Raw genomic sequence first — 22,147 nt, forward strand, 5'->3', positions numbered from 1 at the left:
ATTTGGAGGCCTCTCTGGTAAAAACGTGTAACTGGACGCAAGTGCAGAAGAATATTTTGTAATGTCCGCCGTGCCTGGTCCCCTTCCCTGAGTGGATGAATGAGATGACTGGGAGTGCATTGAAAGAGTTTTCAAAGACAATTCAGTGAAAACTTGGTGAAGGACATGTCTTCTGAGGATGTGAGTGTATACTCTACTAATGTCATCATATCTTCATGAGTATAAAGTTGATTTTGCACTCACTGTCCTTTGCAAAATTCCTAATTTCAATTAGCTACAACATCATAGTACAGCTCAGCTGTGCTGCACTGGAAAATTTGACAATTTCACATTAGGCCTAATTGGATTTTTGCTTATAGCATGTCCATCTTTGAAATACTACCTTTAAAAGAATGCATGTGGGGGCAGAGCACAGATATGTCTATTGTAGCCAGTGATTCAGTGTTATTGTCTCTTGTTTAAGGCATACTGGGAGGAAAAATATAGACTAAGGGGCACCAATGAATAAACTGGACAACACTGTGAGATGTGAAGGTGTTTTTGTGTGAATCTGTGCATGCAGGAGAGAGATACATGTGAGAGTGTATGTTTATGTACATGAGCTCACATTCTCAGTGTTACAGCACCACACAAATGACATTCATCTGATGATCTAATACACTACAGGCTGCTCAACTGTAACAGCCTCACAATCCCAGAGACACCCCAACGTGCACAGCTGGTTTCTGTATTGCATAACTGAAAACCCAGTACTTGTTCAATTACACACTGTCACCTAATGGCATGCTGTGTTTTTTTTCCTTTTTCTTTTTTTTGGCAGTTGAATTGATCAAAATATTAAAAAATTGACCATATCATTCCTATAATGAACAGAGCATATAAAAGTTTTACAATGGCTTTAACTAAAGTATGTAGATGTCTCCACTTCCGAGTAGGACGTCTAACCTGTGCCAACATATTCAAAACCACACTCATAAATATTGCTGTTTTGTAGCGTGCCTGCAGGCAGCTAGTGTTTGGTCCTCACCGAAATGCCCTGAGTCTGAATTTCCATGTTTTTTATATATATATATATATATATATATATATATATATATATATATATATATATATATATATATATATATATATATATATGAAGAGTTCTGTTAACATGCAGGATATGTGCTTTCCAAGTGTGGGAATTAGATGTGGCTATGTGATTTTTAAGCACATCAGTGAGAGCGAGAGTCACTAAGTCACCTGGATCTTAGCAAAGCTAAGCACCTGATCTGAAGGATGGTGTCTTGCTAAACTGGAATCCCCAGGCTCTGTATGATAAGTACACCAGTCAGCACCAAGTTTGCCATGTTTTACAACAGCATTATTGAAGTGCTACATATATGGCCAATAGCAGACCTCCCCCTGAGCACTCTGAACAAAGCGGGATTAGCCTGAAACAACTAGAACAATTGATCTATCTATGCTCCGCCCACAAGCTTTCGTAGATATGTACTCTTGTGAGGTGGAAAAAAAATCGGACAAAAATGGGACAAAAATCAAGGTTCAACAAGCTGTACAAGACAAAATATCAAGGTTGAACACGACTTGTGGGACTAAATGTGAAATTTAACATGTTTTGTGGGACAAAATGAGGGTGAACAAGCTTTATGGGACAAAATTTCAATGTTATGACAAATTATAGTGCCCTACTAGGCTAAGAAAAAAATGTAACATTACTAGCTAGTTACGTCTTCAATGCCGACTACTACAGAATGGCTGAAGTGGTCACCAACCCTGCTCCGTGAGATCTACCTTCTTGCAGATCCATCTAATTATTGCCTTCAGAATCCTTGATGACATTAAGGATGAGCCTACAGGAAGGTAAATGTTCAGTAGGAGGGTTGGCAACATTTTCTTTCCCGGCAACATTTTCCTCATGATATTTGCCAGATGTACAGACATCATAACAAAAACAGACAGTGTCATAATATGTTGCCTCAAACAACAGCCTGCCAATAAAGTCAAACTACTTGGTGACAGCAATGGAGGTGGAAATCCATAATCCCAGTGAATAGTAAGCCACACAATGTCCCTATTAAGAAATTATTTAATCAGAGATAATTGCTGTAGCTGTAAGGCAGGGTGAGATCACACCACGAAAAAAGAGCAAGTTATGTGCTACAATTCCTCATTATTTTGTCCTTTTGTAAAGCCTCAACAGTAGCTGCAAAAGAATGGATTTGTGGGTGGAGCATTGATAGGTCAATTATTAGGACAAGGCCTGCATTAGTTATGAACTGACATTTTTCCTCTCTAGAGTTTGGCTTAAGAGCTTCAACTCTCTTCCCACTTTACAAACTGCATGCTTTGGCACAAAATATAATATTCGATTGGCAGGAAAGATGCTGTGTTTGTCACAACCAGAACTAATACCCATAATGCCAATCCTGAAAACACATGGATCAGCCAACTGGGAGTTGAGATTTTGCTATCGAATTGATTATCGTCGACGTCTACAATGAGCCAAAGTGCCCAAAAACCCAGCCAAAAAGACTGGGTAGAGACTCAGTAGAGGTCTGCCAGTTTATAGTCATTCGATTATCTCTCTCTCGGTTTCTCCTTGGGAAAGCTATCCAAAACAATACATAACTGAAGAAATAGTATACAAAGACGACAAAATATAAAGGTATATAGATATGTATGGGCTTATTCATAAAATGTAAAAGTAAAGAGAACTATATCAAGGCTGAAAAAGTCAAAACAAAATGCATCAAGAACAACAAGAAAGCGTTAGTTCTTTCTTTTCTTTTTCCTTGCAGTGTTCTGGAGAAATATGACTTTGAACCTGTTGACAGCTGAATGTTTCACGTTGGCTTCTGTAGGTTTGGCTGCTCCTTTATTTTCAATACAAACGAGATAGTATAAAAAAAAGCGACTGCTGTTTTGTCTAGAAATTCAGTTGTTTAAGTCTCGCGTCTTCCCTCTTTGCCCTTTGAAGACAGTTCCTGAGAAGAGGCGTGCATCTTTTAAGTCTCTGACTGAGTGTGTCTCTCACCGCTGACCGTGAGGCCTGAGTTATAGGCGGCTGAATTGATAAGGCTCTATGTTTGCCCTCCGCTGAGGGCAGATTGTTGTGAGTGGGGGTAAAAAGGAGGCGGGCCAGGGGGGATTAAGGTGTCGAAGGGAGGATTGTTGGTATGAGGTGTGTGTGTATGGACAAAAGCCTGCTCACTGGGCTCTCCCCCCATGGCTCTTTCTGGACATGTCCTGGACATTGGATTCCTGACCACCCCAGGCCTCTCCATCACTGTCTGTCTCCCTCTCCTCCTCCACATCATCATCATCGTCGTCTTCCTCCTCCGGTGACGGCTCGCTGCCGTTCTCGTTGGCCCAGCTGTCGTCCTCGTCCTCACGCTCCGTCTTCATGGTCAGCAGCGGGGCTGGTGGGGCCGGCGGGGCAGGGGGTTCGGCTTTGCTCTCGCTAGCTTCAGGCTGCTCCTCGAACGCTTCGGGGTTCTCCAGCATCTCTCGAATGAGAGGGGGCATGGGCCCTGGAATCTCCATCTTCAGTGTGACTGCCCTTTCCGCTCCTAGAACAAATTCGATAAAAGCCATTTAAGGTGGGTGGGTCTAATCTAGAAATGTCCACTCCAATCTGACAGATTGGTGTGGTAAACAAGGGGCATATTTTAAAGGTAATTCCAATTCTTTTTAAAGGCTATTTTACTCAACTACAGTCTTGTCACACACTACATTGCCAGGAGAATCTTTTAAGTTGGAAGGGTCTACTTTAAGCAACTAATCAGAAGTAATCAGAGCTGATCAAGCTTATTTTATTGGGTTTGTAACAGCTATAAGCTGTAATTTAACAGCTGTAGAGCAGACATAAACAGACATTCATTTTAAAAAGTAAACAAGTGGTCTAAATGTCTGCGGAACTATTTTAAAGTAGAAAATGGAAACAGCACTAGAGCCACTTGTAATATCTGCAATGCCAGTATTTAGACTGCAGCTATTTAAACTGCCAAAGCATGATAAAACTAGTCACCCATAGATTTTGACAGTGTGGTTATTACACATTGTAACAATAAAGCAGCATACTCAATGCTCTATAAAATGGCCATTTCCAATAAAATCAGTCTATAAAGCAGATTTTATATTTGTAACAGCCTGGCATATTTTATCTAAATTAGAATGGTTTTGCAAACTTTAATTTACTTAAAGTGTGCACTGTTATCCATAGAAAAACAAATACTGGATCAAACCAAAAAGCAGTAGATCCATGGAGTTACTGAACAACTTAATAACTGGAATTCAGGGGCAGGACCATGCCTGAACCCCCTACTCCTACCAATCTAATGCTGTATATATTCCCATCTCAACTTCATCATGAGAAATGTAAGGTATTCACAATCCCCACCAAGATCTCCAGCCAAAGTTCTCTTTCTTCCCTCAGACAGTCTCCACTGATACTACCACCATAAGTTGAAGGCACAGCCCAAACTTGCAAATCAATTCAACATGGACTTCATTTGGATTGGAGACAAAAATACTAACGCATCCTAAGTCTAGACTTAATAAACTGTGATGAATGATCCAATAAATCAAGCTAGATTACATTTTCCAAAAAACATGTTATAGCATTGTTATATTGAAGGGGCGGTGTTTAATGAAATGCCATCATCCGCCTACGAAGAGTTTTAAACAGCTACTGATATTTGCTGCTCCTTCACACAATGCAGCACTTGCACGCACCTCACCTCAGATTGCACTACTATGTAACTATAGCTGCTGTGCTAAAACATTTCTGAGAAATCAGGCACAGCACAATAGCTCTGCACTAACTACAGAGGTATCTGTTGCCCCATCAGAAGACATCTACACATGATAACAGAACATCAACAAAAGAATGTGGTCTAGTCAATAGACTGCTCAATTTATACAGTGTATTACTGATTATTTAATAACTTTTTGCTGTTCCCAAAATATTTGAAACATCTGGAATTCAGCAAATGATTAGAATGTCAACAGAAAATATACAAGAGAATGTTGTCCTGTCATTCATGTAAAAGCTGATTCATTGGCAAATGCTTACGGTATAAAATGTATCAATTTACGTTCTTTCCAAAACACTCAAAGTACTGAATAAAACAAAGAAACCAAAAGAGGTTGGAGTCCAGTTTATAATACTTAAATCTACATTAGGCATTCTGTTACTGTGTTTAAAGTCTAAATGTTTTTAGCTTATAATCAGGTTTATATGGATTTGGCATTTCTAAAAGCCAAAAACTAAACTGGACTGAACATCTGCGTCCACTGCAGGTGGACTGACCTTTGGTGCTGATGCCTCGTAAGTCAGTTATCTTCATCAGCATGCGGGGGAACATGTGGGGCTTGTTGGGCCGGCGGCGACGGGCATAAATTTTCAGTGCCTCCAGCAACGGCTCCTGCAGACGGTCGACACGCTGAGGCTCCTCCAAATCCATACGGTCTGCACAGAGACAGGGAGAGCATTAATATACTGCAGAGGTCTCAAGATTTCTTGGTTATTCTTGACTGCTCAATTAAAAAAAAAAAAAGATTATTGATTAAAACGTATCCTTCTCAAAGATCTGGCAACTAGCAATTTGTTGATTATACCTATTTTAAACTAGGTCTTTCTCAGTAAGAAACCAATAGATCCATTTATTTAATCAATTTATGTAGTGTTTATATATAAACGTGTATATGTTTTCTTTTTAAAGGCCTCCTAGTTAATCTTTTCCAAAGTATTCTGGAATCTTTGAAAGGCTACGCATTATGACCATTTTTATTACATTAAATTTATTAGTGCATTAAAACCAAAAGGTGCCTCAAATATCCAATAGAACTTTCCCATATAATGGAGTTAATGGATGAATGAGAAAAAGCTATTGCAGGAACTTCTAACTAACTTACTGGATTCCATTAAGAACCACACTTTAGCTCCTTTTAGTTTGAGTAAGCACTCAAGACCCTTTGGTCTAGTTCCTAGACTTAAAGGCATTATTTTAAGAACCTTGGACATTTTACGGATTTTTTCAAAGTACTCTTGAATTCTAGTAGAATCCTTAAGTAACCAAATGAAGTATAAAAGTTGATCAGTCATGTTTTGGTCCAAACCAGAACCTAAAACTTTTAAAAATGAAAAACTATATACATAAGATGTATAGTATAAGGTATATAGTAGTAGACCTCAAAGCCTAAACAAACCTTTCACCTCTAAATAATTACAAACATTACTAATATAATCAGTACTGATTTCTTTAATTTACTGTGCTCATCTTTGGCTTGAACACCAGCTCTAAATATGTTTTTGGCCAAAGTCAGCATCTGGTATGACAAGGCACAGAACTTCGTTGTTACTTTTTTTTGTTATTTTGTGGGAGGAATGGGAATTACTGACAACTAGTGGTAATGAGAGGTACTGCGGAATTAACTAAAAATGTTCTAAGCAGTCTGTTCATAGCAAAATTCAGTAAAAGTACAGAGCATATTTAGTTTTTTGGTTACAGCAGTGCTGGGAAATAAATAAGGATGTTATCAAAATATAAGTGTTTTCCAAAATTGTCAACATGTAGTCATCACTGTTGACAGTTTTGACAGGGCTGCATCTGAAACATCCTTTCCTCCAGGCTCTCCTTGAACCTGCCTGACCTGTAGCCCAAGGCCTCATGAAATATCTTAGCAGAGCTGACTAGCATGTGGAACCACAAGAGTATCAAGCAAACTTAAGAAAGTGAAGAAGAACAGAAGTTTCATTGAACTTTTCGGATTTAGCCTTGGAGATATAATTAAATCAGACATATGTGCTTTCATCGATTCAGTGGGGATTCTATCTGCAGTTTTCTTTAACAGTTTTCTTCACCAAAGAATTGTTAAAAGGACACGTTGAATGTCTTTTAGTGCAAAGGAGGTTTTTTGACAACAGGGGATTAAATGTGTATGCTTTCAGCAGTATTCTCAAGGTAGCACTATTGTTCCTTCAGTTAAGCTGTTTCGCGAAGAAAAATGGCAAGATCTAAACATCAGGTTCAAGAAGCTATATTGAATACCAGTAAAGAAAACACGCTCGCCCTATTGAAACATTCTGAGCAGCATGGTGTCCCCAAACTTTTGAAGGGCAGTGTATCTAAACCAGCAACTATAGGTCTTAGTCTTTTGTGAATGACACTAAACCCCTGCTGTTCTTTCTAGGTCCTACCAGCAGAGTGCAGCACTGTCACAATATTAAAACAAGGTGCAGTACCTCCACAGATCAGACAGATGGCGCTGAGGAGGCCTGTCTCTGTGTCATCCATCTCCAGCGGCAGCAGCTGCCCGGCGAAGGCGAACACCAGGTCAGTGAGTGGACCAAAGCCTGCGTTATGCATCTGTGTACGGTTCAAGGTGAGCCCATCTGAGAATGTCATGGTGTCCTGCTCCGGTGTGTAACGCGTGCAGATCCGCAGCATCTGACACAGTCATAACAGTCGACGGTTATGAAAAGGAGTCACACGTTACTGTCATATCAAAACCTTATTTGAAACATTTCATAACAAATGGGCGAACAGAAATGGCCCAAAATTACTTGGAAGAAAATGTTAATGTTTCTTATGTTAATTTACATTTAAGGTACTTTTTTCTGGTTTGGCTGAACAATATTTCATCATTAAATTATACATTATTAAATCAGGAGTACTGGTGGTGGTGGAATTGAATAAATCCATGCAATGATTGGAGCTGTAAGGAGCAGAAGAGAAACCAAATCTTTGTTCTTCTAACCAGCTCACATCACTAACTTATATATTATGTTATGTAGTGTTTTACTATAACAAGCACACTGTCTGAGACTAAGCAGCCATGAAAAATCTTTTTTTGCACAAGACTTTTGCACAGTACTCTTTGTGTTTTTACACGCTATTTCATTACTTAATTACAACTATAAGCATTGCGACTTTAACAGCCAAGTTAAAGTTACCAGGATGTCCAGGCAGGCAGATTTGAGGAGGGTGATCTGGTCAGCGATGGTTAGAGTTGTGAAGCCAGGGAGGCGCTTAGCAAACTCCACAATCTTGATGATGCACTTGGTGGAAAGCTCACTGAACTTATCCCACAGCCCTAGATCCAGCTGCACGCGGTGATCTGAGCTAGAATTCTGACAGACAGAGAGCAGAGAGCAGAGAGAGAGAGAGAGAGAGAGAGAGAGAGAGAGAGAGAGAGAGAGAGAGAGAGAGAGAGAGAGAGAGAGAGATGAGGAGCGGCTGAGTGAATGTTCAAAAGCCCAAGAGACACATTTGTATGCACATAACATAAGCAGTTATGCAGTTTAATTTAGGTGCATGATAAGGCCTGCTAAATTTAGGGCCAAAGAAATACTAATATTACTGCATGCATAAAGCTATAAAGCTTAACTCACTGCCTCTCTGCACTACAAAACCTTGTTAAAAATGATTGTCCTAGTTAGAGACACAATACAACTTTTTCCTTTTCTGAATCTAGAGTATACCCTGACACCAACGCAGATCTGTCTTGAAAGAAACAAAAAACACTAAGCTTTAAATGAGCTATTTTTAACTGACGCCCGGTTAAGACAAGTGTCCAAAAGTAGGTTATCATGCTCAAGCTACCCAAACCTTAGAGTACCTCACAGTAGGAAACACACAGCCAGCAACATGACTTACCGCAGATTTTTTCTGTTTAAGCCTTTCACGAAATAACCCCGAAAAAAATCAGTTATCGCAGTTACAATGATGTGAAATTAAGACTATGTAAAATAAAAAATGTAATTCTATTACTCCACTTGTTACCATGTGACCTGCTATACCTATACACCCTGCTGCATTCTTTACAAGCAATTACAAGCAATTCTGTGTTATTTCGGTTTGTTCTAGAATTAAATCACTTGGCAAGCCTGGTAATTATTCTAATTCTAATTCTAGGCTATGGGTGGCTACAGCATATGGTGTGGTCTGGATGCTGGTATGCTTATCAACAGCAATACAAGTTAATATGCTGATCACCAGCAAAATCTAGCATATGTTGGTATTCTGGTCAACCAGTATGTTCATGCTAGGTGACCAGCACCAGAGAACCACAAATCAGGGAATGGAATGCATGCTGGTCTTTGCTAGTCTTTCCAGGAGTGCCACTATTGTGTGAACTGCTTTCCTTCACTTTACAATATACTGCGTTACAAGCAATTCTGTGATGTTTAGGTTTGCAGCACAAAAAATCTGATTATTTATGTCCAGCATTTTCTGCTGATACTACTGGGTATCATGTATGTGGCATCTCTAATGCTAGTGAGTTCCAAGTGTACACATTTGCGCACGTGACTATTTGCTGTGTGGTTTAACTCACTGTGGTGTATTTTCCCAGCTGGCACAGTGAGGGGCAGGTCTCCTGGTGAGCTTTGCTCACTTTGTTGACCAACTCCTCCAGTTCTCCACTCAGCTCATAGCTTTCCACTGGCACCACCTCCTCCTTCACGTCCTTCCTCTTCTTATTGCGGTCGTTCCGCACGGCTGAGGGTCATATACAGACAGTCAAGTCAACACCCTTGCCATGAATCAGGCTCACCGTACCATTGCCAAGCTATTATCTTAGCGGCTGGAATGCACTCTGGTGAATCTTTGCTAAAGGACAAGCCAGGGAAATGTCCTAAAATGAGTCACTCTTGGAAAGATAGTTTGGCAGAAAAGCTTTCAGTATTTTCCCCTAAGCCCAAATGAAGCTGGTCAGCCAAGAAATGTTTTGTGGTTTTGTGTCCAAAGTTTGCTTCTTATTATTTACACTGGAGCTACAAGGCTAAATTAGCTGACGAGTAATCAAAGCTTAGACTACACTAATTAGCACTGTGCGAAACTGCATGCTTATTATCACACACCTGCGTTCAACCGCATCGTTGTTAAATAATCTCATAGACTTCTTAATGCGGTTTCTGACGCTGCAAAACGTACTGTTGCTTTTCAGAATGGACGAAAGTACGTAGCATAGCTAAAAACAGTAGCAGCCCCATTGTATTCTGTCCCATGTTGAGCGGGATGCCATGGTGGGGCATAAGCTTGTGACTACTGTGTACATTTGACTGCTCACCAAACTCTTCTTTTAATAGCAGGATCAGCCGTACAAACCCAGGGAGTAAACATGAAGCAAACATCAACAGCGTAGATGGAAACTGATCTGGGAACAGCTTATCGTAATATATGTCTGACTCAGAGGATCACATGTCCACATTGCCAGGCATGTCCCTCTTTACCCGCCCCCCCCTCCTCCCTCCCATTCTTTCCTTCCTCTCAGGATATCCAGTAATAGCAAAGGCACAATGTGATCCCGGTCTCTACACACATCCCGCACATATAAACACACACATACATGTCCCCGCGGACACATAGAGGGCCAATGTGCCACTCTCCTGGTGAGATCACTGCCGTGACCCTGGCAAGTGAACAAACACATGGCCAGCCTGCAGCCTTTCAACTTGGCACTATTGTCTTTGCCATGCCACAAATCTGTTAATGCCAGGGTCATAAAGACGCTTTAGGAAGGGCTACCAATGAAAAGAAAAGAAAAAAAATCACACCAAACGCTGACAGATTGATCCAAGCGGGGAAGGGCTTGCTTAAAAAGCGTGATAATGCTGCTTAATGCTGTGACTTTCCCATTCTTTCTCACTTTTTTACTCTACTTCTCTGAGCATCACATATTCAATACAGCATGCCCATATATGCTTTAGGAGACCACAAGGATTTGCATATGTCCACTTAAAAATGTGCAGCTTTTTAATTTGGCAACTATTACCACTGAACATCTGTGTGACGTTTGAACATCCCAGGTCAAATTACACACTTTGTGGAAACAAGTTAACCCATTCTTGCTGGGAACAAACTTAAGTACGCCATTTTTATGCAAATATCAGTGCACGATTTCTATGTACTGTAAAACGACAAAACATAAAATCTAAAATGTGCCAAATGACCCCCTCCCAATCTGTTCAATTCAGCTGTAGTAATTATGCATTAAAATGCGCAGATCTCTGTAGACGATGTGTTTACATTTTTCCACTTAGGAAAAGCAGTTAGTTTGTGTGTATGTATGTGTGCTTGCATGAGCCCTCATGGATTATTATTAATATTAGCCTGATATTAGCTGAATTACCATAGCTAATTATATTAGCTACCAATCATATTTTCACCAGCCTTGTTGGCCATAACTAAATTTGTCCCATAATAAACACTAATAAAAAACTGAATATAATCCATCCATCCATTTTCTAAGCCGCTTCTATTACATGAAGAACATTCAGGATACGTTTGAAGTGAAATGACTTAATGAAAGTAACACTAATTGGTGGTCGACACTGATGGGTTTTTAGGTATGCTGTCTGCAAGCTTGCTTGCTCTCTATTTCTGTTTGGATCTGTGCTCTAGTCTTCATGGCTCAATTTCAGAGCATGTGTGTCAGTATGTCTGTCTGTGAGCGCTGTGCCAGACGGCCCACATGCCAGCCACCCGCCTCACCTTCCTTGGACATGCCAACCTCGAAGCACTTCTGCAGGCGGCAGTACTGGCAGCGGTTGCGCGTGACCTTGTTGATCTGGCAGTTCTTGTCTCGGTGGCAGGTGTACACCATATTCTTCTGGATGCTGCGCCGAAAGAAGCCCTGTGAGAGAGAGAGAGAGAGAGAGAGAGAGAGAGATTGTTTAATATTGTTTAAGAACCATTTTTGGTACTATATAGCATCCTTCCCAAAAAGGTACTTTAGTATATTCTCCATCAATCAAAAGAACCCTTTCATGATGCAATGAACCCTTTAATCATGCGAAGGGTTCTTTATGTGGTCTTGGTTCCATATAGAACGATGTTCTTTACTAAAGAACACTTGAAGCACCATCTTTTTTAAGAGTGAACATTAGGAGAACATAGTAAGTATACAAATAAACCTCTACACTAATATACAGTCTATTGGCTTGTTATATGTTGTGCCTAATGTGGATCATATTAAGATTAAAAGTAGAAACTAGAATTTCTACAGCGAATGAAACATGCTGTTCACGCAACATTCAAAAACACTTATGAGTGTTGTGAGAGTGAAAATTATATTTAAAAGTATTTTAACCACTAAAGAGCATTATTTTGTTAACTTTCATAGAACTGTTTTCTGACCACATTAATGCAATTCACTCAGTTTTGTGCTGTATCCTTTCAGCAGTACTGCATTATTAGGTTATCTGATGGTAATGTGTATTAACTACTCAAAGTGCACATGCTGTGAGCTAGATTCCATCTGAGGGAAATCGAGCGCTAAGAGGAACAAGTGCGTGCTAAAGCTAGGTCAGCCTGTTCACCCATACTGTTATCTTATACTTTGGCTGGCTAGATTTCATATCAGACTTGTGAGTAACTCAAGGGAAGTCTAAATAAGTAACTGTGGTCCTTCTATTTTAATGTTTTACATAAAATTAATGTTCTCATGACTGAATAAAGCACATCACCTCACACTGTTTTGTCTTACGCTTTTGGCAATAACTTCCCTGATTTCATATTTTATTTACGTGGAATTATGAGCAGAATCAGAACACAGAATTTATTCAATGCCCCACTTTTTTATGTTATTTTATCAATGTAGCTCTCTTTTGTTTCCAGGATGTAACCTGGCCATCCCACTGTGGGTGTTATGGCTTCGACCTTGACAGCAGCCAACTCATTATACCATTATACTATTATACCATTAAAGTCATTTTTCCTTGTTTCTTCTCAAATAGCTTATTTTTGGAAACACTGAATTTAACTAAATCATTTTACTCTTAGTTCTTCTTTTTCAAACATGACATTACTGGTGCATTTTGTCCTTTATAACTTGTTTTGAAACCTCAGGAAAGCAAAATGCCTAGATACACACCATTGGGCCTCATTCACAAGTTTTTTCTTAAATTTTCTTAAATCCTAAGAAATAAGTTTACATCAGATTCATGACATATTCCTAAACCGCAGAATTGTTCACACCTTTGTGCTCGGGTGTCATAGATTCTGTTCTTACCTAAGAGCAAATCCCAAATAAGAAAACACCGGTGAATGTCAGAATCTTTGCATAAAAATTGCCAAAATAGGTTTTAAGAAGATAATTCTCCTTAAGGTTGGTTAGTAAATAAGACTCACTGCTTGTATCTCCTTTTTTTATTTTTTTTTTTACATTTTTTCATGTTTTGACAAGACAATCTGTCCTTTATATTGTGTGAAAACATTTTGATGAATGGAGCAATAGAAGTGATCCAAAATCACATTGGGGGAAAAAACTCTTTATAGTAACTGACAATGAAAGTTACATTTTTCCTTCTCTTGTACAGTTACCATGTCGGAAAGCAGAGGTTTTTACATCATATATATTGTGACCTTGCTATATACCAGGAGTGTCCAACTCCAGTGCTGGAGGGCCAGTGTCCTGCACAGTTTGATTATTCCTTGACTGGATTCCTCCAGGATCAGACCTGGACACCCATGCTCTACATTACTCACAGTTTTTGTGTTTTCATGGTTCTGGTACTTTGGCTTAGACAATGTTTTTGAACTCTGGATTTCTAGCTGGAAGCGTCACATCGTAACTGTATTCTGGCCTTTGATATCCAGGAAATCATTATTTGGACTGGTAACACTCCAGAGGAATGTGCACATAAGTACTTATATTGGGTCAGGCTGTTCTCTCTCACTCGTGCCAGACCAACTCAGACTGAGCGGCTACGTTCACCTCACAAGGATAAAGTGTCAGAAACTTTTTTTGCCTAAATGTGGCACTAACTGTTCTTTTTAAATCAGATTTGAGCCGCTTTCATAGTGTCCTTTTCTAATCAAAATGTCAGAACTATTTTTAAACCGCTTGAAAATGCAAGCTGGCTTTCATATTGTGTGGACACCTCGCGACGAATGAACTAATACAAATGATCCAAAACTGCTTTGAATACAATCTCATTATGTTAAAGTGGACAATGTGGAGCAGAGGTTTTGTTATGGCAGTGACTATGAATGGTCTTGATCGGGTACACACCCGATACATGGTCATGGAATAAGAACGGTCAAATTGGAATCAACAAGACTTAACGTGATTATCTAATATATATGTGGTAAGACTGAAGTGCCAATGTATCCTCCCAAGCCGATGCTAGGGGGAGTTGGGGTCTGTACCTTGCAGCCCTCACAGGAGCTGACCCCGTAGTGGTAGCCTGATGACTTGTCTTGGCACACAAAGCAGGGCTTGTAGACACGGGGTGGTGGAGGCGGAGATGGAGAGCTGGGAACCATCTCCTCTGAGCTGGTGCTCTGGGTCTCCACCGCTAGAAAGACAGAGAAAAGAGAAATCCATAAGGGCACATTGTCCAATCATCCCAAAGTATCAACAAAGCAGGGGTGGGAATAATGTGTGCAGCGGAAAGCTGATTTCTGGAAGCTGATTATGTAAAATGCAAGTCTTAATAGCCAGAGACCTCTATATTTCATTACACAGAGGCAAGAGCTTCTTTAGTTTTGTATCTAACAAGTAATGGATGCTTAAAACCATTAGTTTAGCATTGTGCATCAATGCCAAATCATCACATCCTTGCCTTAAATTGCGTAGATACACTGAGTAATCTCAAATAGACTTCCTTATGTGATTTCTGACACTGTATGCCATACTGTTATCTAGAAAAATGGATTAAAGAATGAACAGAATTCAGTCTAGAAAAGTGCTACTATTGATTTTTATAGGTAACAGTATGTATTACAATGTCAGAAGCCACGTAAGCAAGTCTTTTTGAGATTACGTAAGACCACGGTTTGAGGAAAGTGTATGATGATTTGGCAATTTGCACAATCCTACATGTATAAGCCTCCACTGTTTGTGAGCTACAAACTAAAGAAGAAAACGTTCAACACCAAACATGTCTTGGCAGATAGACTACATTTGGAGTAAGAGTAAAAAACCTTAAGCAGAAGACTCAAGGTTGGATAGGTGTTTGTTCATTTACATCTGTATTTTGTGTGAATGGTGACAGATTGGTGGGGGTTAAGTGGGGGTGACATGTCTGTAGAATTCATTTCCCCCAACACCTCCCCCCTGGCCAGCCCTCTCCTCAGGGGGCTGGATTGCATGAGGATTAGTTTGGCTTGATTGACAGAAAGAGAGGAAAAAAACAAACAGTTTAACACTGAGACAGATAAGCAGTAGCTCTGACAGATGTTCTGATAAGACATGTAGCTCCACTCTGCTACAGGCCGCGTGGCAGGCCTGAGGCTTCCTCATTCTTACCCGACTGGCTGTCTCCTGTTTGACTCAGCTTTAAGGGGTGAATATCTTTCCCTCCTTCAAGACATACTCAGAATTACACACTCACTGTCTACAAGCGACATTTGACTTTCCCAAGACACTATGACAAATTACTTAAGCCCTTGAACCCACTGAACACTAAGCTTATTATTAAAACGTATTGTGCTGTACCTGCTATGAAACTAATACATCAATCTAACATATCCTAACCTAAATATGTCATTTTTATGCAAATGCTAGTGAATGATTTCTATTTATCTGCAGAGTTTACATATTGGAAAAAACACAAAATATAAAATGTGCCTTTTGTACAGACCACTTGTTGTGTGTTTTTCTCCCAAATATGTTAAATTCAGCAAATAAACAGTAATTGTGCATTAAAATGTGCATAAGTGTGTTCTCCATACAGGATGTGTACGTTTATCCAATTGGAAAATCAACAAAGCATGTAATTGGATAAGGGGCACTCAAACTTTTGCACATAACTTAAGTTATGTAGTTATGAGAAATTGAGGTGTGGCTTCATAGACAAAAGGTGTTAAAGTTCCCTTGAGCAATGGCGCAGAAGAACCATTTTTAGTTCCCTAATTAACACTTTAATGCATGGTCTCTGAACCAAATGTGCAAAGATCTGAGAAGGACCTTCTTACACTTTAAAGAACCACCACATAATGGTTCTTTACTTATTAAAGGTCCAAGCCAAGAACCATTTAGGAACCTTTATTTTAAGACTGTATAGGTGTAATGGTTCTCTAACAAGCCATCCATTGACAGGTTATTTAGGGCAGTGGTTCTCAAAATGGTCCTCATGGCCCCCATGAAGCAGTCTTAAGTTCATGTAACAAATACGTAACTGCAAACAGGTACCACACTTTCCTCAGAGTGCAAAGACCCCACAGTAACAATTCTTTCAACTTTCACCTTGCAGTCACCCTCAAACTTCACCCCTTCCACCCTCCCGCCAGCCCCCTGACACACAAACCCTATTTTTCTCTTGTTTCCTGGCCCTAAATTCCTAAGTATGGCCCTGGCGGTTTTTACTAGAGGCCCAGGCTCGTAAGCCTGGCCTATAAAGGTGCTCTCAGGGCCGGGGTAGAGGCCACAGCCCGGCTGCCGGGGGCTTTACAGGGGCTCAGTCACCTCGGGCAGCCATTCACACCACCAGCTGTAGCCCTGGCCAGTAAAAAAAAGGGCCCAATCATAAAACGAGAAACAGGGAGGCTCTAAAATTCAAACTTTTTACTGCATTCCCAGCCCCCATCCATGGTCAATGGAAAGCACAGAGGCTAGCCTAAACTTAACCTACACACCCCCTCTCTCGCACACACCACAGGGTTCAGGCAAAGCACCAGCTCGGCTTTTTACAAGAGCTGGGAGACTTCAAAAGAAGAAAAGGGGACATAAAAGGAGGAATTTGATAGAAAACAGCAAAAAAGGGACAGATGAGGGATGGGGGCAGGGAGAGGCAAATGGTCTAAGCTTACAAACAACATCTCTGTTCATGGCCATGGTTACCCAAAGCCAATGCAGACTGCTAGTCTACCTGAGAAACGTCTGGTAGATAAAGATACAGCAGATTCTTCAAAAGGTCAATAAACCCAACAAAACGTCAAGTCAAATTTGTATTAAACTGGACAAAGAAGTCTCAATCACTGAAATCAAGTAGCAAGTAACAATACAGCTGAAATGTATGCAGCATGATTCTGAACCAACACCGAAATGCAGAAAGAGGAACAGGTCAATAAGCACCAGTACATGTTTCAGTTTACTTATTACATGACAATATTACCTAATATTGGTCTATCGTTATGAACTGTTATGTAATTTTTAACTCATATTGTGTAAGGAAGATGAAAATGATCAGTCATTTAGCAACATTTTCAGTAGCACATAAGGACTTTCATATGTCAAAGGGGATGTTATGGTACTAACACCATTGGTAACATCAAGCGCAGGTCACAAAACATGTATGTTATCAAAACAGCACCATGTTTGGAACACTTTGTATTTTGTTAGTGTAACAAAACGACTCTGGGCTGAAGCCGTTCGTTTATGTAGCAATGGAGGCAATATAGTGGCTTCAGGACAGGTGCTGACAACTGCTTGGAAAAGGCCAAATCGTGGGTGGCGTCGAGAAATGGCTGCTGACTGGCACCATCTGATGGGCTGGGGAGAGAGAAAGAGAGAGAGAGAGAGAGAGAGAGAGAGAGAGAGAGAGAGAGAGAGAGAGAGAGAGGAGCGAGGGAAAACAGTAGAGGAGGGGCACGGGGCTGAAAATCCATCAGTGTCCGTCAACAGCCCAAACTGGTTCCTGCCGTAAAAAAAAAGAAAAGAAAAAAAGAAAAAAGAAAGGACTTCTCTTACACCTCATTCACACACCCTTCCCAAAGCTCGCTCAACACTTCTCCCTGGACACACAATGGGATGGGCTGTCTTCAACTGGACCCCCACCTCCCCTCTCCCGTCACACATTTGCGAAAATGCCAGACCCTCCTTATCAGAGCCTGAGGCCAGGACTCCATTTGCATGACAATCTGTGGAGGCCGAGCAATGTTAGCTGCTAGTTGACGGAGGGATAGGTTGGGGGCGGGATGAGTGGTGGAGAGGTTTGGTGGGGGGGGGTCAGTCAAGTTATCAGTAGCCACTGCTCATTTCCTGTTAAGTATCATTTTACTCCTAATCCCCTCTCTCAAAGGCCTTTGTACACAAGTGCCACAGCTGAACAGGACTGCACTAATGCCACTGTCAACCACATTTAGCACACTTTCCACCCCAGAAACACAGAACGCAGCACATGATGGGAAAAGTAATATACATAAAATGCATATGCTGGCCCTATTTTACTCACAGCTCAAAAACATTTCCCATGCTGCTTCCACAACATAAATGCAGATTGAACGAGTGCTACAAAATGCTTGATGAACAGCCTGGACGCAATGCATGGAGGCACGTGATCAACGGGCTGTTCATTGTGGCTACTGGTGCCACCCTTTTTGTTAAAATAAATATAGGCCTGCTGCATGTGTGAAAGAAAAAAAGCTTGGTGTTTCAGGTTGCAACACTACTTTTAGCTGAGCAGTATATAACGCATTGGCCGAGGAACAAATATTCTTTCACAATAGAACAGCAGATTTTGTGTACGTGACTGTGGGTGTGATTGAATCTTAAGTAGAACACTGTTCCCAGATCTAGTCTTGGCATGCATGTGAGTGCTTGCATGCATGTACGTGTGTGTGTGTGTGTGTGTGTGTGTGTGTGTTTCTCTGAACGCAGTTGTCTGTGTGGGCACTCACACAGCCAGAGCCTCTACCCAGTCTCCAGAGCACCCAATTTGATTTGCAAATATAGTTCTGTACTCGTCTCAATTCCTTTTTAAGTGTTTCAGTGTGCTCAGCATGTGCTTGTGACCTCGTTAGCTTTGCAATTCTCAGCCCAAATTCCCCAGGTCCTGTTCTCAAAAGCTGGAGGCTTTGTTTGTAAATGTGAAGCACCCATGGGCCTGACTTATAACTCACAGACATGCACTCATATTCAGCAGACAGAGGGGGGGGGCTCTACTGCCACTAGCTTATGTGTGCATCATTGAAAGGGAGGAAACTCACACCAGTAGGAATCTCAGAAATGCAAGTATGGTTTCAATTACAAATTGTGGCTATAAGAAGTAAAAGGCCTAAAACATGCTCTATACAAATGTATGGTACATTCTATGCTAGGTAACAATTTACTGATACCTACATAAGCACTTCATAAAAAATGCATAAGCATTGTTTGCCATCAGCTCTTCATAAATACTGGAGGGTTTCTGAACAACTTATGCCACTAACTGCGGCATGACATGGAATGACACAAGGCGACATTTAAAGTAAATGACATAGCATTGACATAAATGCTGAGGCGATGGCAAAAATAAGGCTTTTATAGAAATTACCATTAGCTGACCTAAAGAATGGTGCTTTGCATCTATGACATGGTGTGGCTTGGTTTGAAGGACAGGCTGCTTTGTGGCAGCAACAGCCAGCACGGCAGACGGCGCGCAGATTGGGCAGGTCGTCTGGAACAGTGTGATTGATGGCTGGCTGGCACAGGCAGCATGAGCAGGAGGCCCCTCTCGGAGCTGTGCCCGATAGGCAAGGACAGGCAGTTTCCTGATGGGGGGACCAGGTGGGGCTCTTTCTCTCTCTCACTCTCTCTCTCTCACTCTTTCTGTCTCTGCCCACAGTTTCCTGCCATCTCCAGTGCATGGCTGTCATCACCACACTTCACTACAGCACGACCACGCTTCCTTCCTCTTCTCCGCTTCTTTTTTTCTGCTGTTTTCTGATTGCAGACTATCAGAGTGGCATTTCCACTATTAGTCAACTTAGTAAGGTGTGTTGCAGTGCAGCACAGTATTAAATCAAATAAACGTCTTTAGGTACCACACCTTTGAGTGCTAATCTGAGACTTCGTAAGTAGTTGCTTATTTTTAAATATGACTGTCTACCCTAACCACACACTTATTCAAATGACTCTCTGAAAATCTCTCTCTCTCTGTGTTTGAACTGTCTCTGTGGCCCATTGCCCATTGTAATTTCATCAAAAAGTGATGGTCTGGTGTTCTGAGAGGAGAATGCATGTGTACTTTGATTCAAAGTATTAAGCAGGTAGTGTCAAGTGCCTGTGAGTTCATTACCTGAACCCCACTCCCTCTTTCTCCCCTCCATTCCTCCTCCTCTCCTCTTCCCCTTCCCTGCCTCAGCCTGTTAAGAGGAGGAGCTCTTCCTGTCCCAGTGAAGACCTTTCTGAAAGGAAGCCCTGTGATAAAACTGGGCCTTCAGCCAGGAGATGGCTCGGAGGGAGAAAGAGACAGAAAGGGAAAGAACCCTTACATACACCCTAAACTGGACAATACCAGAGAATCAGCCTCAAGGAATTTGCACCCTCATGTTGTAACCAGTGCAAAGGCATGAATACACATGAATACTCTTAGGCCAAAAATGGCTGGCTGGTGTGCAAGGAGACCCTCAGAGTTTTCCAGTGTGTAGTTGTGATTTTGGAACAGAACTAAGTCTTACTTGCCAATGGTTTCCACAGGAGGTGGTCAGAAGGTGACATAGATCCATGCCATGCCCTCAAGGTTTGCGTTCCTACCCTTGGAAATAACAGGAATTACACTTGACAACAGCAGTGCACATTCAACACCCTTTCTTCTTTACAGCACCTCATAAACCCCCTTTAGACCTCCTTTTTTGATGTGACATTTGCTCACGAGAGTCACTCCACACTGAACAACACACATCCTTCAAAGAAATCATCACTCTCTTCACCACTGCCTCCAAGATCATAAGCAAGAAAAAATGCTCCTTCAGAATCCCAGACAGCAGGGTCAACATTTCACTCATGACCCAATTCTCACGTGAGCACTGCTATGGCTGGTGGTCAAAACGACCTTGCAAGCAAGGCACTGGGACCTATCCTGGCCGTACAACAAAAGCAAATCATTGTGACACTGGTGGACTGAGATCTGATCCAAAAGAGACAGATCTCTGGCACTGAGAACAGCGCCATCCGCCAGGCAGAGTCTAGGGGAGACTGTCTCCTCCAATTCCTCTCCACTCCAGTGGCTGGATCACTCCTACATGGTCACAGACGGTCGCTGTTGAATCCGTCTGCAAGCACGGGAGCCAACTGGTCAAGGTTCAGCCTGGTCTAGCATTCAAGCTTTGATCCCCAGGTTGCTGCTCATCCTAACACACTTCCTTCCTCCATCTGTCTAGCTGCTTGCACTCACCTGCCATGAGAGGTAGCCCACTTTATGTGTGCCCCAATGTGTCACATGGCCCTGCACAACAGATTTGAGGCTGAGCAACTTTGTTTGGCTCCTATTGCTTCCTTCCCCAAACAATAGAAACCGCAAAACTAGAAGTAGCAGGTTGGTTGACGCCTTGGTGGCAAAAATAAAGACAGAAAACAATACAAGGGTTTTTCTTCTGGTGTTATTATATATAAAGTATGCTAACCTCCTGTCATGGCTGAATTGATATTGGTCTACTCTACTATCTGATGGTTCATTGGCATCTTATGCAAGACCTTTGTTGTCATAGTTCCAAATTGAAAACTCAGTCACACGCAAAACATTGTACTTTACCAAAAAATACTGGCAGTGGGACAAACTATATGCAGTCATGCCCACATGCCTACAGTATCACAGTTACATCAAATATGAGCCTGAGGTTCAGTTAATTGGAAAGGTGCAGTTTGAGAAGTCTCTGACTTTGCTATAAGTATTGCTGCAGCAGGCACTCTGTCTATGCTCTGTCTCTCTGGCCAATTTGGTTGCTTGAGGTTCAGACTATGACTAGCTGAAATGCCCCTTTGTTAAGGCCCAGCTTCCTGCAGCACTCACAAACTTAAGCCTTCACCACTCGACAGAGCACGAGGAGCCAGCGAGACTGCGGCTTCCTGTTGTCTGTATGATTTGTGGTCAAGGAGAACTTGGCACACAACGTGATGCACAAAAATACTAAGCTTTTCAACATCACACTTCATGCCCTGGCATGGTCTTGTTCTCTGTAATGACACTGGGGGAAGTGTGAGAAACTTCTGCTTTGAGTGGAAGAAATCAAGAAATGATGCACGATTACGCGGGCGGAATTTTTTTCACTTCTGTGGGGCAGCGAGCTCTGAGAAAAGATTGCCCAACGGTGAAGGGTGTGGACTGCCAGTCTTCAAAGCACCACGTGTCAAATGATATCCTGTTGATGAATTTCACAGAAAAGAAAAGGCTCTTCAATTGAAATGTATGCATAAATGACTTCGAGGGGGAAAATCCTCCCCATGGTTCAAGTTAGAAGTTACCACAATACTACAGCTTTTCAAGACAGGGCAT

At 41.4% G+C, this 22,147-nt stretch overlaps 1 protein-coding gene across 2 annotated transcripts in view; it reads right to left on the reverse strand.

The window, feature by feature from the left end:
- Nucleotides 1-1,080: 1,080 nt before the first annotated feature.
- The window catches only part of rarga (retinoic acid receptor gamma a), a 72,600-nt gene continuing 51,533 nt past the window's right edge, over nt 1,081-22,147 (reverse strand). For both annotated transcript variants that reach the window (XM_017707950.2, XM_017707951.2), the window contains 7 exons: nt 14,160-14,308; nt 11,502-11,643; nt 9,343-9,506; nt 7,961-8,137; nt 7,250-7,454; nt 5,315-5,473; nt 1,081-3,572 (listed from right to left, as the gene is read on the reverse strand). In XM_017707950.2, the coding sequence (XP_017563439.1) occupies nt 3,211-3,572; nt 5,315-5,473; nt 7,250-7,454; nt 7,961-8,137; nt 9,343-9,506; nt 11,502-11,643; nt 14,160-14,308 (1,358 nt within the window). In that variant the 3' untranslated portion in view covers nt 1,081-3,210. The remainder of the gene's footprint in view (nt 3,573-5,314; nt 5,474-7,249; nt 7,455-7,960; nt 8,138-9,342; nt 9,507-11,501; nt 11,644-14,159; nt 14,309-22,147) is intronic.

The sequence above is a fragment of the Pygocentrus nattereri genome, chromosome 9, assembly GCF_015220715.1.
Source record: "Pygocentrus nattereri isolate fPygNat1 chromosome 9, fPygNat1.pri, whole genome shotgun sequence".
NCBI classification, from domain to species: domain Eukaryota; kingdom Metazoa; phylum Chordata; class Actinopteri; order Characiformes; family Serrasalmidae; genus Pygocentrus; species Pygocentrus nattereri.